We start from the raw sequence: 19,535 nt of genomic DNA on the forward strand, positions 1-19,535 counted from the left end.
ACATGAAACATCTGAGAGAAATCTGTTAGCTAAAATAAAACTATTACCTGGCAAAAGTACATGTCTTTTAAAAAATAAGATAGTATATAAAAATTATCAGCACACACATTTTTAAAGAAAAAATATGCATTTGTAAAAAAGATTAAAAATGAACACAATGAACATATACAAACTGTGATTTATATAATTTACCTTTTCAGATTTAATATGATAGAGCAATACTAAGAATTGCATTCCTATCACATCAGCTCTAATGCTCTTCAATGAAACCACTTATATATAAGTAATTTTGCTAGCATATTTTAAAGATGTCCTGGATTTTATTTCATATTTAAATGTCGAGAGAGCACTAAACATAAAAAATATTTAAGGCTCTAGCACCCAGTCAAACTTTGAGATTATTGGTAATAAAAACAGATTTAAAAGTCAATACAGCTTAAATGCTGGATCTTTAATGAGAAACACTAAAAATCTTTTTAATTCATTGTGCAAAGCTTCTATTGATTATATTAAAATGATTTTTTTTCCAGGTGTGTTGTTTTGGAAATCAAACTTCTAAGTGGTCACACATTTCTGTGTAGCTGAAGGAGATAAAATATAATTTTTTAAAATAATGACAGTTCAAGAAAATAATTGTGCCCTTAGAGGTCAAAGGGCAAAGGACACAAATAGAAAATCCGCATGAATAAATTAGCCTTGTTGCTCCAATAAAGTGTAATTTAATTATTTAATTAACTGACTCACTCACTCAAAAAGTATTTTTTTGAGCACCTGCCATATGTCTAGTACTGTGCTAGATGATGGCAAGATAAACATCACCAGATCATAATCCACGCCTTCCGGGGGCTCAAAGACTAGTGTAGAGAGATGGATTTGTAAACACTTAATAAAGTGTTAAAAATGCTGTGACATGGTAAGATATCAGATCTAACCAACTGCATCTTGCTTCTAACCTCCAAACTCTCTTTGTCCATTCCTGGGCATAGGCTGAACTAGCCTTGGGAAGGAATTTAGTTTAAACAGCCCTTCCCAAAAGCTAGACTGTTCTTGTAAAATGAATGAAAGGCCACTAGCCACCAAGTTAGGATAAGAGGGGCTGGAATTCTAAATATTACCAGCCATTTAGTCTGGAGGTCGTAAGATTTGCAACTTCCCCAATTACTCTTGAAGATAACATTACTGTTGTGAACCTAAGATTGTCCTTTTAAGATGTCTTTCCAGGTTTTTGCATTTCTGACAGCCGGATAGCCCCACCTGGACCTGCCAACCGTTTCTGTGGCCCCTACCCAGGAACTGACTCAGCATAAGAGGACAGCTTCGAGTCCCTACAATTTCATCCTCGAGCCAACCAATCAGCACTCCTGACTCACTGGCCCCCTGCCCGCCAAATTATCCTTAAAAACTCTGATCCCTGAGTTTTCGGGGAGACTGATTTGAATAATAATAAAACTCTGCTCTCCCACAAAAAAAAAAAGAAAAAAAAGAAAAAAATGCTGTGACAGATGTATGTGCAGTCTACAGTCGAGGCACACAGGAAGAAGGCATGTTTGGTACTACAGGAGACTCAAGCTGAGTAATCTGTCAAGCTGAATAATTTGGATTATATCCTATAGGTATTTAGTAGCCATTTAAGGAGAGTGACATGATCAGACATATTTTAGAAAGATCACTTTGATAACAGTATGAGAAAGGAAGATGGGTACGGTAAGCTAATTTAGAGGTTACTACTGCAGCTCAGATGAGAAAGTGATGAAGTGAAAGATCAGAGAGACATTTATAAGGTAGAGTTGGGACAGAAAAGAATTTATGATGTCTCCTAGTTTTCTGAATCAGGAATTGGATGGTACAATTCACAAATATGGAGAAAAGATCTGAGAGATAATGGTAAGCTTAGTTTGGAGCCTGCTGCTTTTCAGGTGCCTCTGAGCCATGTGGGTAGAGATAACCAGGAGAACCCTGAGCTAGAAAAATTTAATGAGATCTCATCCTCACAGAAACTGTTGAAGCTACAAAAGTGTGCAGGAGATGAAATGGGTCAAATTAAAACAACTTTGAGGCTATCACATTATACATAAACTTATTATAAAGACTGTTTCTACCCTCAGAGCACAGATGTACATTTTTAAGTTCTCAATGAATATAAAATAAATTGATTGGACAAATTATAGGCTCCTTACATGAATATAATATCTATGTCTGTTAATGAGATAAGTCCTTAGTGGCTAAGTTATTATTACTATTTTGAGATGGAGTCTTGCTCTGTTGCCCAGGCTGGAGTACAATGGCACAATCTCAGGTCACTGCAACCTCTGCCTCCTGGGTTCAAGCAATTCTCCTGTCTCAGTCTCCTGAGTAGCTGGGATTACAGGCTCCCATCACCATGCCCGGCTAATTTTTGTATTTTTAGAAGAGACGGGGTTTCACCATGTTGGCCAGATTGGTCTCAAACTTCTGACCTCAGGTAATCCACCCGCCTTGGCCTCCGAAAGTGCTGAGATCACAGGCGTGAGCTACCGCACCTGGCCAGCTAAAATTATTTTTAACAAATATTCTGATGATGCCACTCTGATGAGAAGTTAATAAGGACCCCATGCAAATGCTTTACTTAGTCTTTTTTGTTTGTTTGTTTGAGACGGATTTTCACTCTTGTTGCCCAGGCTGGAGTGCAATGGCATGATCTCGGCTCACCGCAACCTCCGCCTCCCAGGTTCAAGTGATTCTCCTGCCTCAGCTTCCCTAGTAGCTGGGATTATAGGCATATGCCACCACATCCGGCTAATTTTGTATTTTTAGTAGAGACGGGGTTTCTCCATGTTGGTCAGGCTGGTCTCAAACTCCCGACCTCAGGTGATCCGCCCGCCTCAGCCTCCCAAAGTGCTGGGATTACAGGCGTGAGCCACCACGCCCGGCCACTACTTAGTCTTTATAGTACATCCTTTTAAAAGATAACATTGGTTATTCCTAGAAAGATATAATAAATGACAATCTTTCCCTTCGAAGACTTTACAAGGCAGGCATAAAATCTGAGCACATGAGAGTTGGAAAATAATTATCATCATAACTCAGCTGGATATATATTATAAATAAATATATAAGACAAAAAAAGCACCTCTGGAAAAACAGTATAAATCTCAGTTTAAATGAATAAATACTGAGTAGGTTCACAAGAATAAAAAAGTAAAAATCTGGTAGAATGAATGAGAGAAGTCTTTCTGGAGAAGGCAAGTTTTAGCTAGGTTTAGAAAATTATAAATTTTCTGAGAAACAGAATGATCTAAGGCAAAAAGGAAATTACCAAAAGTTCTTCTGCGGGAAACAGCAATATGACTATTTTTCTGTATAACTGGAGGTTTGAGGAGGATCAGGTGAATGAAGGTTCTTAAGAAAATAGGCTGAAGAGTTTTATCCACTATGACAAGGTATCACCAAAAACTCTCAAAATGAAATACGATTAAAGCTTTAATTATAAGTTCACATGATTTTAACTTTTTTGCACCACACTATCAGACAACAAATGAAACTAATATGTTTCAGTATAAGTACAAACTTAAACAACTCTAGTACTTAAGGAGTTTCTAATTTAGTTATTCTTGGCATGGCTATATAGAGCATCTCAAAACCTAAATTCTGGTAATGTCAATATGCCCATCATTCAGAATCTGTCATACTTGAAAGCAACACTCTCTTCCGTAAAAGAAGCATCTGTTTATCCTTATGTTCCTTCAAATCTGTGGCAGGAAAAGCAAGTATAGTTTTATGTATACAACTCTGAACTGCTTAATGTTAAGCTATGGAATACTGTCAGTAAATATTATGGCAAAGTTGTTCATGGACAATTAAACACTTAAGACGTTTTAGGCTTTGGAAAACTGCAACTAGTTTTATCAATCTCTAAAGTCAATTTATAATCCTTAGGCCCTAATGTCCACACTAAATGAATCTTCCAGGCAGATGTCAAAAATCAAAGTATCTACTCATCATACTTTTCCCCCGCAATCAACTCTGCTACTTGACTTCCCCACTGCTGTGAATACTGTCAGAGAGCCAGGCTTAGAAGCTCACTAGATTAGCAGTTACAAGATGTGAGTTCTAATTTGGCTTTTCCATGAATTTGTTGTGCAACTCTGGACAAGACAAATAGTTTCTAAGCCTTTGGTTCACTTTGAGTTTTCTATAAAATTAGGAAGTTAAACTAGATGAACATTAAGATACCTTCTAGCAATAAAATTTCATGATTCTTCCCCTGTCCTTTAGCTCAATATTATGAAGTTCTGCCCATTTTTCCTATATAGATTTTTTTATATGCATTTTTATTCTCTATTTCCATTACTATAATATGATTGCAGGTCTTTACGAACCAATTTCCTTACTCATCCTTCCAGGATCTCTACCTTCTAATTTATCCTACATATGCAAAAAATCTTATATTCTTTTTTTCCTCCCACTCTTTTCTTAACCTTGAATGTAAAGTTGAATTTTTACAGTATTCATTCCATGACCTATTATCATTATGAGCTGTAAAAGATATTCTCATTTGTTTATTTTTGTTTTTTGCTCATTCCCAATCCCTTTCTCATTCTCCTCCATTTCATAAGTTCATATTAAAATGTGATATATCCTCAGATATACACATTTACTGGTAAAACATATATTGTTATTACAAGCATATGTTTTATGCTATAGATCCATATATTTTACTTTTTAAATATAAACATTGTTTTCTAGTTCTACCCATGTTGCTGTAACTACATCTTTACATGTAAATATGTGTTTCTAAATGATGCACAGTATTCCACAGGATGTAATTACCACATTTTACTGTTCATTCCCTTAGTGACAAATACCTAGGTTGCCTTCAATTCTCTACTTCCACAAATAGCCTCATTCCACAGAGACAATCATTAACTTGAAGTAAGGATATATAATTTCTGGGAATGGTACTTTATTCTCTTGTAATACACACACACACATACACTACATATATATGTAACAGATATATAATTTTTACTATATATTATGAATATATATTGATATATCCATATACATATATTGATGATCAATACACACTATTGTTTAAAAGATTTAAACTGTATCACACTGTAATTTTTTGGCCTCATTATTACACTCCACATTTTTACATCGATTGCTGAGTGTGAAGTAGTATCATGTTTTTACTTGCATTTTCCTGATTGCTGTAACTTTTGAAATGCTTATTCATATCCTTTGCCTAATTTTCAATGAGTTAATTATTCTTATTGATACTTAATCAGTTAATGTGTCCTTAACACTAATCTGTTGTCAGTTACAATACATGCATTGTAAATGTCTTCTCATAGACTATGAGTTGTCTTTTCATTTGACTTATATTGTTTTTGTAACAGAAGCCTAATATCTTAACATATTCAAGTAAAGAAATCTTTTCCTTTTTGGCTTGTATTTAAATCTTTTGTTTTTCTCATGACAGGCTAATTTTAATTTTTGTAGAGATGGGGTTTCACCATGTTGGCCAGGCTGGTCTCGAACTCCTGACCTTAGGTGATCTGTCCACCTCAGCCTCCCAAAGTGCTGGGATTACAGGCATAAGCCACTGTGCCCAGCCTAAATCTCGATTAAGAAATATTTCTCTAAGGAGAGGAAGCAGAGCAAGATGGCTGAGTAGAACTCTCCAGCAACCATTCCCCTTCAAAAATAACAAATTGAATGACCACCCACATAAGAAAGCATCTTCATAACAACCAAAAAATGATGTAAGTGATCACAATACCTGGTTTGAACATAATATCAAGGAAAGAGGTACCGATGAGTGTAGGAAAGACAGTTTTTCATTACCTATACAAACTGCCCCCAGCCCCAGGCAGTGCAGAGTGGACAGATAATTTGTGTGCTAGGGGGAGGGAGAGTGAAGTAAGTGTTGAACTTTGCATTAGAATTCAGTGCTGCCCTGTCACAGTGGAACACGACATAGGCTAGAATTCCACCAGCATCCATGGAGGGAGCATTTAGACCAGCCCCAGGCCAGAGAAGAATTCACCGTCCCAGTGGGAGGAAACCAAGTCTTTGTTGCCTTCACCACCACTGACTAAAGTAGTCTGGGCCTGGAATAAATTTAAGTGGCAGTCAGGCCACAAGGACTGCAGTCCTAAGGCAAGCCCTGGTGCTGCACTGGTCTCAGAGGCAGTGCACTTAGGGTACAATACAGTGTGACCAGCAGTGGCAGCCAAAGGATTGCCTGTGTCATCCCTTCCCAAACTCCAGGCAGTACTGCTCCAAAGAGACTCTTTCTGCTCAGGGAAAGGGGAAGAAAGAGTACAGAGGACTGTGTCTTGCAACTTGAGTACGAGCTCAGCCACAGTAAAAGCACCAAGCAGATTTCTGAAGTCCCAGATTCTAGATTTTTGCACCTGGATGCGTTTCTAGACTCACTCTGTGCTAGAAGAGAATCCACTCCTCTGATGGGATGGACCCCATCCTAGCAGAATTCACCCCCTGCTAACTGAAGTGGTCCTGGGCCTTGAATAAACATCAGGCAGTGGTGGCTGCAGGCTTTGGGTTAGCCCCGGTATTGTACTGGTCTGAAGGGATTCAGGTGTGACTCTGTGTAGTGCTAGCTGTGGTAGCCATGAGAGTGGGCACGTCACCTCTCCCCAACTCCAGACAGCACAGTGTACAGAGAGACTCCTTCTGATTGGGGAAGGAGTAAGAGACTTTGCCTGGTTACCCAGGGAATTATCCCTCATCTTACCCAAGTCTAGCAAGTCTGTGTATGTAGGAGGATCTAAGAGCTGCAGCATTCCTAGGCTTAGGAATCTAAGCCTAGGAATGGTTCTGAAATGGCTTCTGCAATGTTCTGAAATGGCTGCAATATTCTGAAATGGCTGCAATAATTGCAGGCTTAGGCCAAAACACTCAATCTCTTTTGGATTCGTGGAAAGCCCACTCTAGAAGGAAGAATACAAACAAGCCAAGACTGCAAAAATTATAATACCTAACTCTTCATTGCTCAGATACCGATGAGCATCCACAAGCACGAAGAACATCCAGAAAAACATGACTTATCAGATGAACTAAATAAGGCACCAGTGTGACCAATCCTAGAGTGACGGAGATATGTGACTTTTCACACAAGGAATTCAAAGTATTAATTGCTGTTTTGGGGAAGCTCAACAAATTTCAAGACAACAGAAGGAATTCAGAATCCCATCAGAAATTTGACAAAGATTGAAATAATATTTTAAAAGTCATGTAGAAATTCTGGAGTTGAAAAATCCCATTGAAAAACTGACAAATGCATCACTCTCTCAAAAGCAGAACTGATCAATCAGAAGAATCCATAAGCTTGGAGAAAGGCTATATGAAAATACACACTCAGAGGTGAAAAAAAAGAATGAAACAAGCCTACAAGATCTTTAAAACAGTCTTAAAGGGGCAAATCTAAGAGTTACTGGCCTTAAAGAGGATGTACTAAGAGAGATGAGAGTAGAAAGTTTATTCAAAGACATAGTAACAGAGAACTTTCCAAACCCACAGAAAGATATGAATATCCAGGTACAAGAAGGTCAAAGAACACCCAGCAGATTCAAAACAAATAAGACTACTTCAGGACATACAATAATAAAAGTCTCAAAGGTCAAGGATAAAGGATCTTAAAAGCAGCAAGAGAACAGAAGCAAATAATATGTAAAAGCAAAATTGTCTTTCAAACATGGAGGAGAAATGAAAACTTTCACAGAAAAAAAAAAAGCTTATGGATTTTGTCAACACCGAACCTGTCTTACAAGAAATGTTAAAGGGAGTTCTTCAATTTAAAAGAAAAGGATGTTTATTAGTAACAAGAAATCATCTGAAGATATAAAACTCACTGGCAATAGTAAGTACACAGACAAATACAGAATATTCTAACTCCGGTTAGACTCCTTTAATTGTAATGGTGGTGTATAAACCACTAATACCTTTTGTCAGAAGACTAGAAGACAGACTTACCAAAAATTATAAATACTACAACTTTTGAAGAGATAGACAATATAAAATATATGTAAATAGAGACAACAAATCAAAAAGCAGGGGAGATGAAGTTAAAGTTGGAGTTTTAAATTCTCTTTGCTTATTTTTCTTTATAATCAGAGTTAAGTTGTCATTAGTTTAAAACAATTGGTCATAGTATTTGCAAGCCTCATGGTAACCACAAAAACAAAAACCTATAATAGATACAAAAAAACCTGAAAAGCCAAGAAATTAAAATATACTACAAGAGAAAGTCACTTTTACACAAAGGAAGACAGAAAGGAAGGAAGAGAGGACCAACAATACAACCCCAGAAAAAAAGTAACAAAATGGCAGTAGTGAGTCCTTACCTATTACTAATAACATTAAATGTAACTGGACTAAATTCTCCAATAAAAAAAAGAGTAGCTGAATGGATAAAAAATAAGACCTAATCATATGCTGCCTACAAGAAACTCATTTCATCTATAAAGACACCCAAAGACTGAAAATACAGGAATGGAAAAAGACAGTCCACGCAAACAGAAACCCCAAAAGAGCAAGAGTAGCTATACTTACACCAGATAAAATAGATTTCAAGACAAAAATTGTAAAGAGAGTCAAAAATGTTATTATATAATGATAAAGGGGTCAATCCCACAAGAGGATATAAGAATTGTAGATATATATGTACTCAATGCTGGAACATCCAGATAATATAAAGCAAATATTAGAACTAAAGATAAAGTTAGACACCAATAAAATAACAGCTGAGAACTTCAACACCCCTCTTTCAGAACTGGACAGATAATCTACATAGAATATCAACAAAGAAACATCAGATTAAATTTGTACTATAGACTACATTGACCTAATAAACATTTACAGAATATTTCATCCAACAGGTGAAAAATACATGTTTTTCTTCTCAGTATATGAAAGAGTCACAAGGACAGAACATATATTAGGCCATAAAACAAGTCCCCAAAATTCAAACAAACTGAAGTCATATAAAGTATCTTTTCTGACTACAAAGGAATAAAACTAAAATTCAGTAACAAGAGGAACTTGAAAACCACACAAACACAAGGAAATTAAACAATATGCTCCTAAATGACCATTGGGTCAATTAACCAATTTAGAAGGAAATTTAAAAATTTGTTGAGACAAATAAAAATAGAAACACAATGTATCACAGCCTATAGATACAGCAAAAGCAGTACTAAAAGTGAAGTTTATAGCAATAGATACCTCCATCAAAAAGTAGAAAAACTTCAAATAAACAACCTAAGGATATATCTTAAAGAACTGGAAAAGCAAGAGAAAACCAAACTCAACATTAGTATAAGAAATAATAAAGAGCAGAGCAGAAATAAATAAAATTCAGACTAAAAAATACAAAAGATAAATTAAAAAAGATGTTTTTTTAAGACAAACAAAATCAATAAACCTTTAGCCAATCTAAAAAAAAAAATACAGAAGACTCAGGTAAATAAAATGAGATGAAGGAGATATTACAACTGAAACCACAAAAATTCAAAATATCATTAGAAACTATTACGAGCAACTATATGCCAATAAATTAGAAAATCTAGAAGAAATGAATAAATTCCTAGAAATATCCAACCTACCAAGATTTAACCATGAAGAAATAAAAAACTTGAATAGACCAATAACAAATAAGGAGATAGAAGCGGCAATAAAAAATCTCCCATCAAAGAAAAGACTAGGACTTGATGTCTTCATTGCTGGATTCTGTTGAACATTTAAAGAAGAAATAATACCAATCCTACTCTAACTATTCCAAAAAATTGTGAAAGGAATACTTCCAAACGTATTCTATGAAGTCAGTATCACCCTGATACCAAAACCAGACAAAGACACAACAAAATAAGGAAAGCTATAGGCCAACATCTCTGATGAACACAGATGCAAAAATCCTCAACAAAATATTAGGAAACTCAATTCAACAACACATTAAAGAGATCATTCTTCATGATCAGGTGGGATTCATCCCAGGGATGCATGGATGGTTCAACAAGTGAAAATCAATAAATGTGATGTATCAACAAAAGACAAAAACCATATGATAATTTCAATTGATGCTGAAAAAGTATTTGATAAAATTCAACATCCCTTTATGATAAAAACTCTAAAGAAAACCTGGGTATAGGAGAAACATATCTCAACAAAGTAAAAGTCATGTATGACAAACCCACAGGTAATATCATACTAAATGGGGAAAAACTGAAAGCCTTTCTGCTAATATCTGGAAGAAGACAAGGATACCCACTTTCACCACTGTTATTCAACACAGTATGAGGAGTCCTAGCCAAAACAGTCAGACAAGAGAAAGAAATAAAGGGCGCCCAAATTGGAAAGGAAGAAGTCAAATTATCCTTGTTTGCAGATGACATGATCTTATATTTAGAAAAACCTAAAGATTCAACCAACAAAACTATTAGATTGGATAAATTAAGTTGCCACATACAAGATCAACGAACAAAAATCAGTATTTTTCCATGTGCCAACTGAACAGTCTGAAAAAAAAAACAAGAAAGTAATCCCGTTTACAATAGCTACAAATAAAACAAAATACTCGGGAACAAATAACCAAAGAAGTAAAAGAACTCTAAAAGAAAACTATAAAACTCTGATGAAAGAAATTGAAGATGACACAAAACAATGGAAAGATATTCCATGTTCATGAATCAGAAGAATCAACATTGTTAAAATATCCATAGTACCCAAAGCAATCAAATCTATAGATTAAATGCAATCAAAATACCAATGACATTCTTTACAGAAATAGAAAAAAAATCCTAAAATTTAAAGTGAACCAAACAAGACACAGAATAGCCAAAGCAATCCTGAGCAAAGAGAACAAAGCTAGAGGCATCACATTAACTGACTTCAAATTATACTACAAACGTATAGTAACCAAAACAGAATGGTACTGGCATAAAAACAGACACAGATGAACTGAACAGAGAACCCAGAAATAAATCAATGCATTTATAGTCAACACATTTTCAACCCCTATCTCTTGCCATATACCAAAATCAAATCACACTGTATCAAAGACTAAATCTAAGACCTGAAACTATGAAACTACTAGAAGAAAACTCCGGACATTCATCTGGGTAAAGATTTCTTGAGGAGGACTTCAAAAGTACAGGCAACCAAAGCAAAAATGTACATATGGGATCATATCAAGCTAAAAAGCTTCTGGACAGCAAAGGAAACAATAAGTAAATGAAAAAACCCACAGAATGGAAGAAAATATTTGTAAACTACCCACTGGACAAGGGATTAATAATCAGAATTGGAATATATAAGGAGCTAAAACAACTCGAGAGGAAGAAAAAGAACAAATAATGGGCAAAATATCTGAATAGTCATTTTGCAAAAGAAGACATACAAATAAATGGACAATAGGTATAAGAAAAAATGCTCAAATGATTTGTGGGTTCCCCATTCGTGGATTCAACCAATTGCAGATTGAAAATATTTTTTAAAACAATAAAAAATAAAAATTTTAAAACAATACAGTATATAATCTATTTACATTGCATTTACATTATACTAGGTATTATAAGTTATCAGATTATTTAAAATATATGGGAAGATGTGCATAGGCTATATACAAATACTTTGTCATTTTATATAAAGGACTTGAACATCTGTGTATTTAGTGGTCTGACTGTATATCACAGTTATCTCCTAATAATCTTGATTTCAGTTTCTTCCCATCCTAACAGATCAAATACACAAGAAGATATTGGCAGAAGCTTAACAAAAGGAAGGAAAAAAAACACCCATGGGGAAAATTATAGCATCATCAGCTCCCCTGAAGAAAAATAATTAAAAATGAAATAATGAAACTTATTTTTGAAAATACCTAAGTTTTTTTCGGAGTTGTTCAATTATCACACTTTGTTCAGTTACTGTTTTCAGAAACTGTTGGTTAGTCTGCCACAAGAAAAAAAAAGAATCAGTATTAGAATATTTAATAACTGTATCTTTTAAAGATGACACATCAGACATACAAGTAGAAAAAAAGTTTAGTGAGATTTATGATAAAGATTAGATTTTTTGAGGGTAAAACGTAACCTTGGCCTTCTTTCCTTGTCTTTACTACTTCATTGGATACCTGCTTCACTTGAAACTACCTACACCTGCATTCCTGTCTATGGCTTTCTTTGGCTATCTGAATCTCTTTTGCTCATCTATCCACCTGTGCATAAAGCTATACGTGTTATAGAACTAATGTTCCACCCTGTTCTGAGCAGCCTGACATGTCTGAAGGGAACTGGTATATAAAAAACCCAAACTCCCTTCTTGCATGGGTGAAATAATTCTGAGGCTTGTGTTCTACACTGTCTTTCAGAATTCATTAAGTTTTAGTTACTCACAGTGTTAACTTGCTTAATTTTAAAAAGCCCTTTATTGGCTGTCTTCTCTTCTCTTTGGTACCACTTCCCCACCTTCTTACTGGTGCTCCCTGGTATTACCTACTAAATAAACGACACGTTTTGGAACTTTTTCCTGAAGGTCGGCTTCTGGAGAAATCCACAGTAAGATATGAAGTAGTCTTCTAAATGTAGAAAAACTTTTCCTAAGGGAATTGATTTTCTTCCATAACTGCTGGTTTTATCCATGATGATACAAATTCCTTATCCCTTTTCTTTATATATTATGGTCGCTCCTGATTGATCTTAATAGTTTTGATTTAATCCTGTCCCAACATATCATGCTTAAATTTCTCCAACTAAAGTCCCTGAGATAGCTTTCATTGTGCTTCTCTCATGCTCTGAGCTCACTGACTTCATATTTTTAACATACTATCGTATTTTCCTCTGCCCAGGATGTCCTCATTCTGTCTGCATTCATTCCTCAATACCATGTGTGGTTTACTCATTCTCAGGTAGAATTAACTGTTTCCTTTCTGTACTTTGATAAAACTTAATACATGCCTTTACAGTGCACATTATATTTAAATATTAAAGTGTAGGCATTCCTGACTAAAATATGAGCCTTTTTAAAGGATCAGCTTTTCCCAGAACTCCTAGTGCCTGGCACATGATTGAGTACATCACAGGCACAACTAGTGTTTTATTATATATACTGCCTTGGCACTAGCATAATTGATGCTTGTGTTTTTGATCATTTGGGAACACCTCAAAGATAGATTACATAGAGCAATTAACAGAAGTATAAGCTAAAATTCTGCATTTTAAGAATTTAGTGCTGGAAACCAAGGTGCTTAACTTGCTAGCAAGCCTAGTAAGAGCTCCACAACTGCATCTGAATATGGCATTGTTGTTCTATATTTATGACCATAAAGAAAATTATGTACTATATTAATATTTTAGAACTAGGAGACTCGAGAAGGTGCAGGGAAGCATCTTTTTCAACCATCATCTATTTAGCACCTTTTTCACTGATTATTTCATATGTCAGCCTGTTTTACCAAGGAGACAGAGATTTTATGGTTGATGCATTTTTGCAACTTAGAGAACCTATACTTTCATGCAGGATAGTTAGTATGCAATTAAATATTTTTGAGTAAATTATAGAGATGAGCAAATCTTAAAAAACATTTCAGTAAAGCAAACCTATGGGAAATGTGAAATTATAATACATCTACAGCATAATAAATAGAAATATATACTTTTATGTACCATTCATGTCAGAGCATATCTATTGCATATTACTAATTTGCATTGGTAAAGAAAGATATTTATTTGTATCAATTTGTAGTAAGAATACTTACATGAGTTATGCACTTTTAAAACATGTTTAAGTGTACAATACATTATTGCTGACTACAGGTACAATATTGCACAGATCTCTAGAGGTTATTCATCTTGTTTGACCGAAACTTCATGCGTGTTGATTAGTAAGTCCCCATTTCTTCTCACCAAAGGCCCTGGAAGTCACCATTCCAATCTCTGTTTCTATAAATCTGTCTACTATAGATACTTCGTATAAGTAAAATCATACAGTGTTTAGTCTTTCTGTGACTGGCTTATTTCATTTAATGCTCTCAAAGTTTATTCATGTTATCACAAATTGCATAATTTCCTTCTTTTTAAAGGCTGAATAGCATTCCACTGTATGTTTATACATTTTAATCCACTCCTTTTTGATGGACATTTAAGGTTGTTTTCATATCTTGGCTAATGTGAATATGCTGCAATAAGCACAGGAGTGCTAATATCTCTTCAAGATCTTAATTTCAATACGTTGGGATAAATATTCAGAAGTGGGATTTCTGGATCATATGGTAGTTATATTTTTATTTTTTTGAGGCAACTCTATACTGTGTTCCATGGCAGATGCACTGTTTTGCAATCCCACCAAAAATGTTCAAGGTTTCCAATTTTTCCACATCCTCTTCAACACGTGTTGTCTTTTTTGTTTTGATAATAATCCCTCTGACACGTGTAAGGTGATACATCATTGTAGTTTTGGTATTTATGTTTCCCTAATGTTTAGTGACATCGAGCATTGGGCATTTCTTCACATACCCATTGCCTTGGAAAAATATCTATTTAAGTACTTAGCTCATTTAAAAATCAACTTATTAGGTTTTTTTGTGTGTCTTTTGTTTTTTTACTACTGACTTATAGAAATTCCTTAAATACTTTGGAGATTATTCCCTTATTGGATATACGGTCTGCAAATATTTTGTCCCATTCCATAGGTTGCCTTTTCACTCTGTTGGTTTTGTTTGCTGTGCAAAAACTTTTTGGTTTGATGTAGTCCCACTTGATTACTTTTTTCCTGCTGTCTGTACTTTTGGTGTCATATCCATGAAATCGTTGCCAAGACCGATGCCATGGAGCTTTTCCCCGAGGTTTTCTTCTAAGAACTTTATAAGTAAGAGGTGTTAGATTTAAGTCTTTAATCCATTTTGGGTTGATATTTGTGTGTTGTGTAAGATAAGAGTTCAAAATCATGTTTTGAATATGAATATCTAGATTTCCCAACTCCATTTTTAATTCCGTTATTGTGTTCTTTAGGTCCATAATTTGTGTGCTACTTTTTAATATTTTTTCTCTGTTGCAACTCTCACTTTGTTCATGCATTGTTCTTTTAACAGTGGTGAGCATCTTCATGAGAGTTATTTTTAATTCCCTATCAGGTAATTCATAACTTCTTTTCATTAGGATTGGTTTCTGGAGATTTATCTTATTTCTTTGTATGGAACATCTTTAGCTGGTTCTTCATTTTTCCTTGACTTTGTGCTCACGTCCGTACATTAGAGAAAGCAGGCACCTCTCCCAGTCTTCAGAGATTAGCGTCATAGAAGAGAAGACCCCCACAAATCAGATGGCCAGAGATTCAGCAGGCCTCTACCAACTCTTTCCCTCCCCAGGGAGATGCTGGCAGCTGTGGCTTTGTCTGCTTGCTCTGTGATGAGCTGGGGGGTAGGGAACTATAGCATGTATCAGCCCAATCTGCTGTCTCTGTTCTTCCCTAGGTGGCTAGACCATGCTGGACCTATTAGAGCTTCGTGAGACAGATGCTATTTCTCTGGGCTGCCCTAGAGAAGCTGCAGTGCTGGATCAACTTTTCCCCTCCCTAGGGGAAAGTTGAGAACTGAATTTTCATCTACTTACTCTGTGCTGGGAAGAGCACAGGACCAATGCCATCTATCAGTCCAAACCAATGCCTCCATTCTCCCTTGGTTGGCCAGACTATGCTGGATCTGTGAGCTCCGAGACTGGCAAGATAGAGGCCAGTATTCTGGGGACCACCCTCAGAAAATTTGGGGTGATGAATGCACATACCTAATCCCTTCCTTCCCCTGGGTGAAGCTGGGAGCTAAGGGGTCTCTTTTTGATCACATGGCACGGCACTGGGGACAGGGTGTCTAGCAAGAGAGGGTCTCAAATCTCCCTGCTAGCTTTGGTGAGTCTGGTTTTCCAGTCCCCCAGGAGGTGAGAACATTTCCATTCATTTCTGACTTATTGCAAAGGAAATTTGTCCATGAATTGTTGCTGAATTGGTGTATCTGTGGGGAGAAGGAGTGTCCAGGGTGTCCTACTCTGCCATGTTAGTCAAATTATATTGAAAGACAGTTTATTTACTCACTGCATACTCATCAATTTATTCTACATCTATAAAAATCTATTCATTTAATGAGTTTATTCGTGTAATCAGAAAATTTTTTGTTGGAAACTGCTTGATTTTTAAAGGGCACTTTTCTTCAAGTTTGATCTTGACTCATACTTGCCCCCATAACTATGTTCTGAATGCTCTTTGAACTGTACAAGATCTTATCACTTTGCTTGCTCCCTTTATACTTATCAGTCTTGTTTGCTATTCATTATACACATTAAGAACAACTTAAATTTTAAAATTGCTTTCAACCATTTACTTTTATCTTATCCACCTATATAGTCTTTTCTATATTTTTATAAAACTCTCTTTTATCCATCATGCCATTTCTTTATCAGTTTTCTTGTATCCAGTTTATTCTTAGCACCAACCTGGAACCATGAATACTTCTGCCTTAGAAATTTTTAACATATTCCCTTGGAATATACAACATCCTTTTCCCATGACTTTCTTTCATCAAAATCATAATAAAATAGGGGCTCTGTGATATGATATATCAAAGAATGATACAATTCCAATTCTAGGAGACATACTGAAGAAGTAATGAATAATTATGATGCTAGGTTAAAGTACTAATTCCATATAGAAATATATTAAATTAAAAAATGCCTTTCTTAATTATAGAAATCAGTAACCATTTTGTTCTGGAGTACTAGTATTTTAAAACTCTAAGAAGTATAATATAGTATCAAAAACTGTATGTAATTAGACATTTCAAATGTTAACAGAATAGGTACAGATTGGTTTAATAATTTTTTACATGGTTAAAAAAGAAAAATTTTTAAAGTAGAATAAAATTGGATACTTACTTTTGATGGCACAAATCCATTGTTATACAAAGACATTTTTATTAGGTACTAACAAGAATTAGCAGAGTAACTAAGCAAGAATGAAGAAGGGAAAGAGAGAGGAATTACCTGAAGTGTCATAATTCTATTACTCAACAATGAGGTAAAAATAACATTCTAAGAAAGTAAAGAAAACAAAAGTGAGAGAATAAGAAGGTAAAGAGCAGAATTGGGAAGACTAATTCTATTTATTTTAGGAAAAACTTATAGGGAAATTTAGGAGTACCATACCAACACATGGTCCTTAGTTTCCTAAAACTTTTTAGGAAATGGGCTATTAATTCATTAAATAATTACACTATTCTTATTAAATACCTGGCAGTGTGTCAGGTGAAATAAAAAAAATTAAGCATGTACTCTACTCTTGAGGAACTCACTGTCTAGATTAGTCTAAGGAGACCTTACTAAGAATCCTAAGAGGATTTCCAGATTAAGATATATTTCAGAGAGATGTTAGATCTCCAAAAGGTACTGTAAACTGTGTCATGCTATTGAATGAGAAAGCAAAAGCAAAAGAAAAAAGAGTATTATCTAATTTCGTGCAGCATGCTTTCTTATTGTTGATTTATATTAACATAAATAAATATGATTATTTATAGGGACAATTTCTAGTTTATATAAGTGAGTATACTTACCACTTCCATGTTCTCATTAGTAACATGAAGTTGTTTGGTCAGTTGTTGAAAATCAAATAGCTGATCCTACAGTGGGAAGGTAAGGGGAGTATATAAATAGCATTTTGTTGTTTATAACTCATATTTAAAATTAAACTAAAATCAAGTCTAAAATCATTATGCCTAAGTTTAGATAAAATTAGTAGTGTTTCTTATTACTATTGTGTGAATTAGTAGTTGAAAAACTAAGAAATTTTTTAAATGATTAAAAAATTAAAGTGGCAATGCTGAAATTAATGTAGCTGTTTATTTTATGTCAAATAATTATTTCTAGAAATCAATTATTAAATATTATTTTAAAACTTGAAGAAAGAGATCATAAAAAATTATAAGTGATTAGAAATTCTAAATGCTAGAGAGACCTTGTCCAATATTGGAACGTCACTTTCAAACCTACTCAAAACCTATAATACAAACCATGGCACAGGAGTTACTGCCCACCTTTTTAAAAAAAATTCTCATGCCCCACATTTTAAAAATTGTTTGATTAGCTGTTATGATTCTATTAAACATTATTTGTACAGATGACACAAAGTTGGGAGAGGCTGTAAATATACTGAAAGACAGAATTAAATAGATAACCAGGGAAAAAAGAATGAAGTGTTATTTGTAAAGTCTTGTATAAGGACCCATCAAACTATGTAGCTATAGTAAAAGAATGATATTATTCAGGTGAAAACAAAACAAAAACCCAACCTTGTGGGCTTAGTTGATTGACCTAAATGAGGAAACAGTCCTCAAAGAACTTAATATGGAAAATGGTTTTTAAATCTCAGAGGTAAAAGTCCAACAAATCAGATTGATTACATGTGGACTTTTTTTCAAGCCAGGGCATGTAAAGCAAAATCATTTTGTAAACTGTAAAGCATCACATAAGTATTTTTACAATTTCTTTAGGTAGACATTTCTAATTATAATTACAATAATAGGAATATTCATTAACCAGAATTTGAAAAGTCTGTAAATGAGAGCTGAAGAGAGGTATGAAAACCAACCTATTTAAAGAGCTTCCTCTCAAAATACATAGAAAAGAGGTCAGAATTAGAATTCCTCCATAGTGCTCAATGCACCTAGCAATAAAAGAACCAACAGAAGAATAAAAGAGGTAGATTTCCAAATGGAATAGATGGTGTTGTGAGATAATGAGTTCTTGTCAATAGACGTGTAAAGCAAAAGCTAAAGCTAGATGTCCACTTTGAAAGAGTGTAGAATGATTCTTGCTTTGGGTAGAAAGAAGTCTTTTAATAACCATTAAGATACCTTACTGTTGTAAAATTCTATTCTGATTAATTTATGATAGACAAAATTGACACCTATTTTAGTAACAGGTCACATTTAAGGGTATTAACAGTTGATTTTACATAGTGTTTCCACTGTATTTGAGCAGGTTTCTTCACTGGCCATAAACTAATAAACAATTTTGTTTTGTTTTGTTTTAAAAGTCAGGTAGGAAATCAAGCAAATAAAAACTTTGAAGGTTTATTTATACAAAATAATGTTAAAGTTGCTCTTTAGCACTAAATTCAGCTTTCATTGCTGACAACATTATAGAACCAAATGATCACTGTCCAGTTGTCTAATTAGCTTACCTGTTCAATAGTGTAACCATCAAAGATCTATATATTATTAACATAAATAATAAAGTGATCAGAAATTCTAAATGCTATAGGGTAGAGTCTTAAGCGCTCCCCTCTAAAACAGTTTCTTCAGAGTGCAATTTCTTCTTGATATACAAGAAAATGATGAAATCCAAGATTACCTTTTGTTTTTGACTTTCAAATACATGAATCTGGGCCTCAGTCATATGTTCCTGGTAAAGCTTGTGTAGTCTGTCCAACTCCTGAGAAACAGTCTGCCAGAGTTCCACAGCCTGAGTTTTTTCCTATTAAAAAAGTTTGATAAC

The 19,535-nt window shown here is 34.6% G+C and overlaps 1 protein-coding gene across 7 annotated transcripts in view; it reads right to left on the bottom strand.

Annotated features, from left to right (window-relative positions):
• SCLT1 (sodium channel and clathrin linker 1) overlaps positions 1–19,535 on the bottom strand; it is a 214,735-nt gene that overhangs the window by 105,940 nt on the left and 89,260 nt on the right. For all 7 annotated transcript variants that reach the window (XM_063705543.1, XM_063705544.1, XM_019025990.4 and 4 more), the window contains exons 7-9: positions 19,392–19,514; positions 17,594–17,659; positions 11,882–11,952 (exon numbers count right to left, since the gene is read on the bottom strand). In XM_063705543.1, the coding sequence (XP_063561613.1) occupies positions 11,882–11,952; positions 17,594–17,659; positions 19,392–19,514 (260 nt within the window). The remainder of the gene's footprint in view (positions 1–11,881; positions 11,953–17,593; positions 17,660–19,391; positions 19,515–19,535) is intronic.

Source organism: Gorilla gorilla, chromosome 3 (assembly GCF_029281585.2).
Source record: "Gorilla gorilla gorilla isolate KB3781 chromosome 3, NHGRI_mGorGor1-v2.1_pri, whole genome shotgun sequence".
NCBI lineage: Eukaryota > Metazoa > Chordata > Mammalia > Primates > Hominidae > Gorilla > Gorilla gorilla.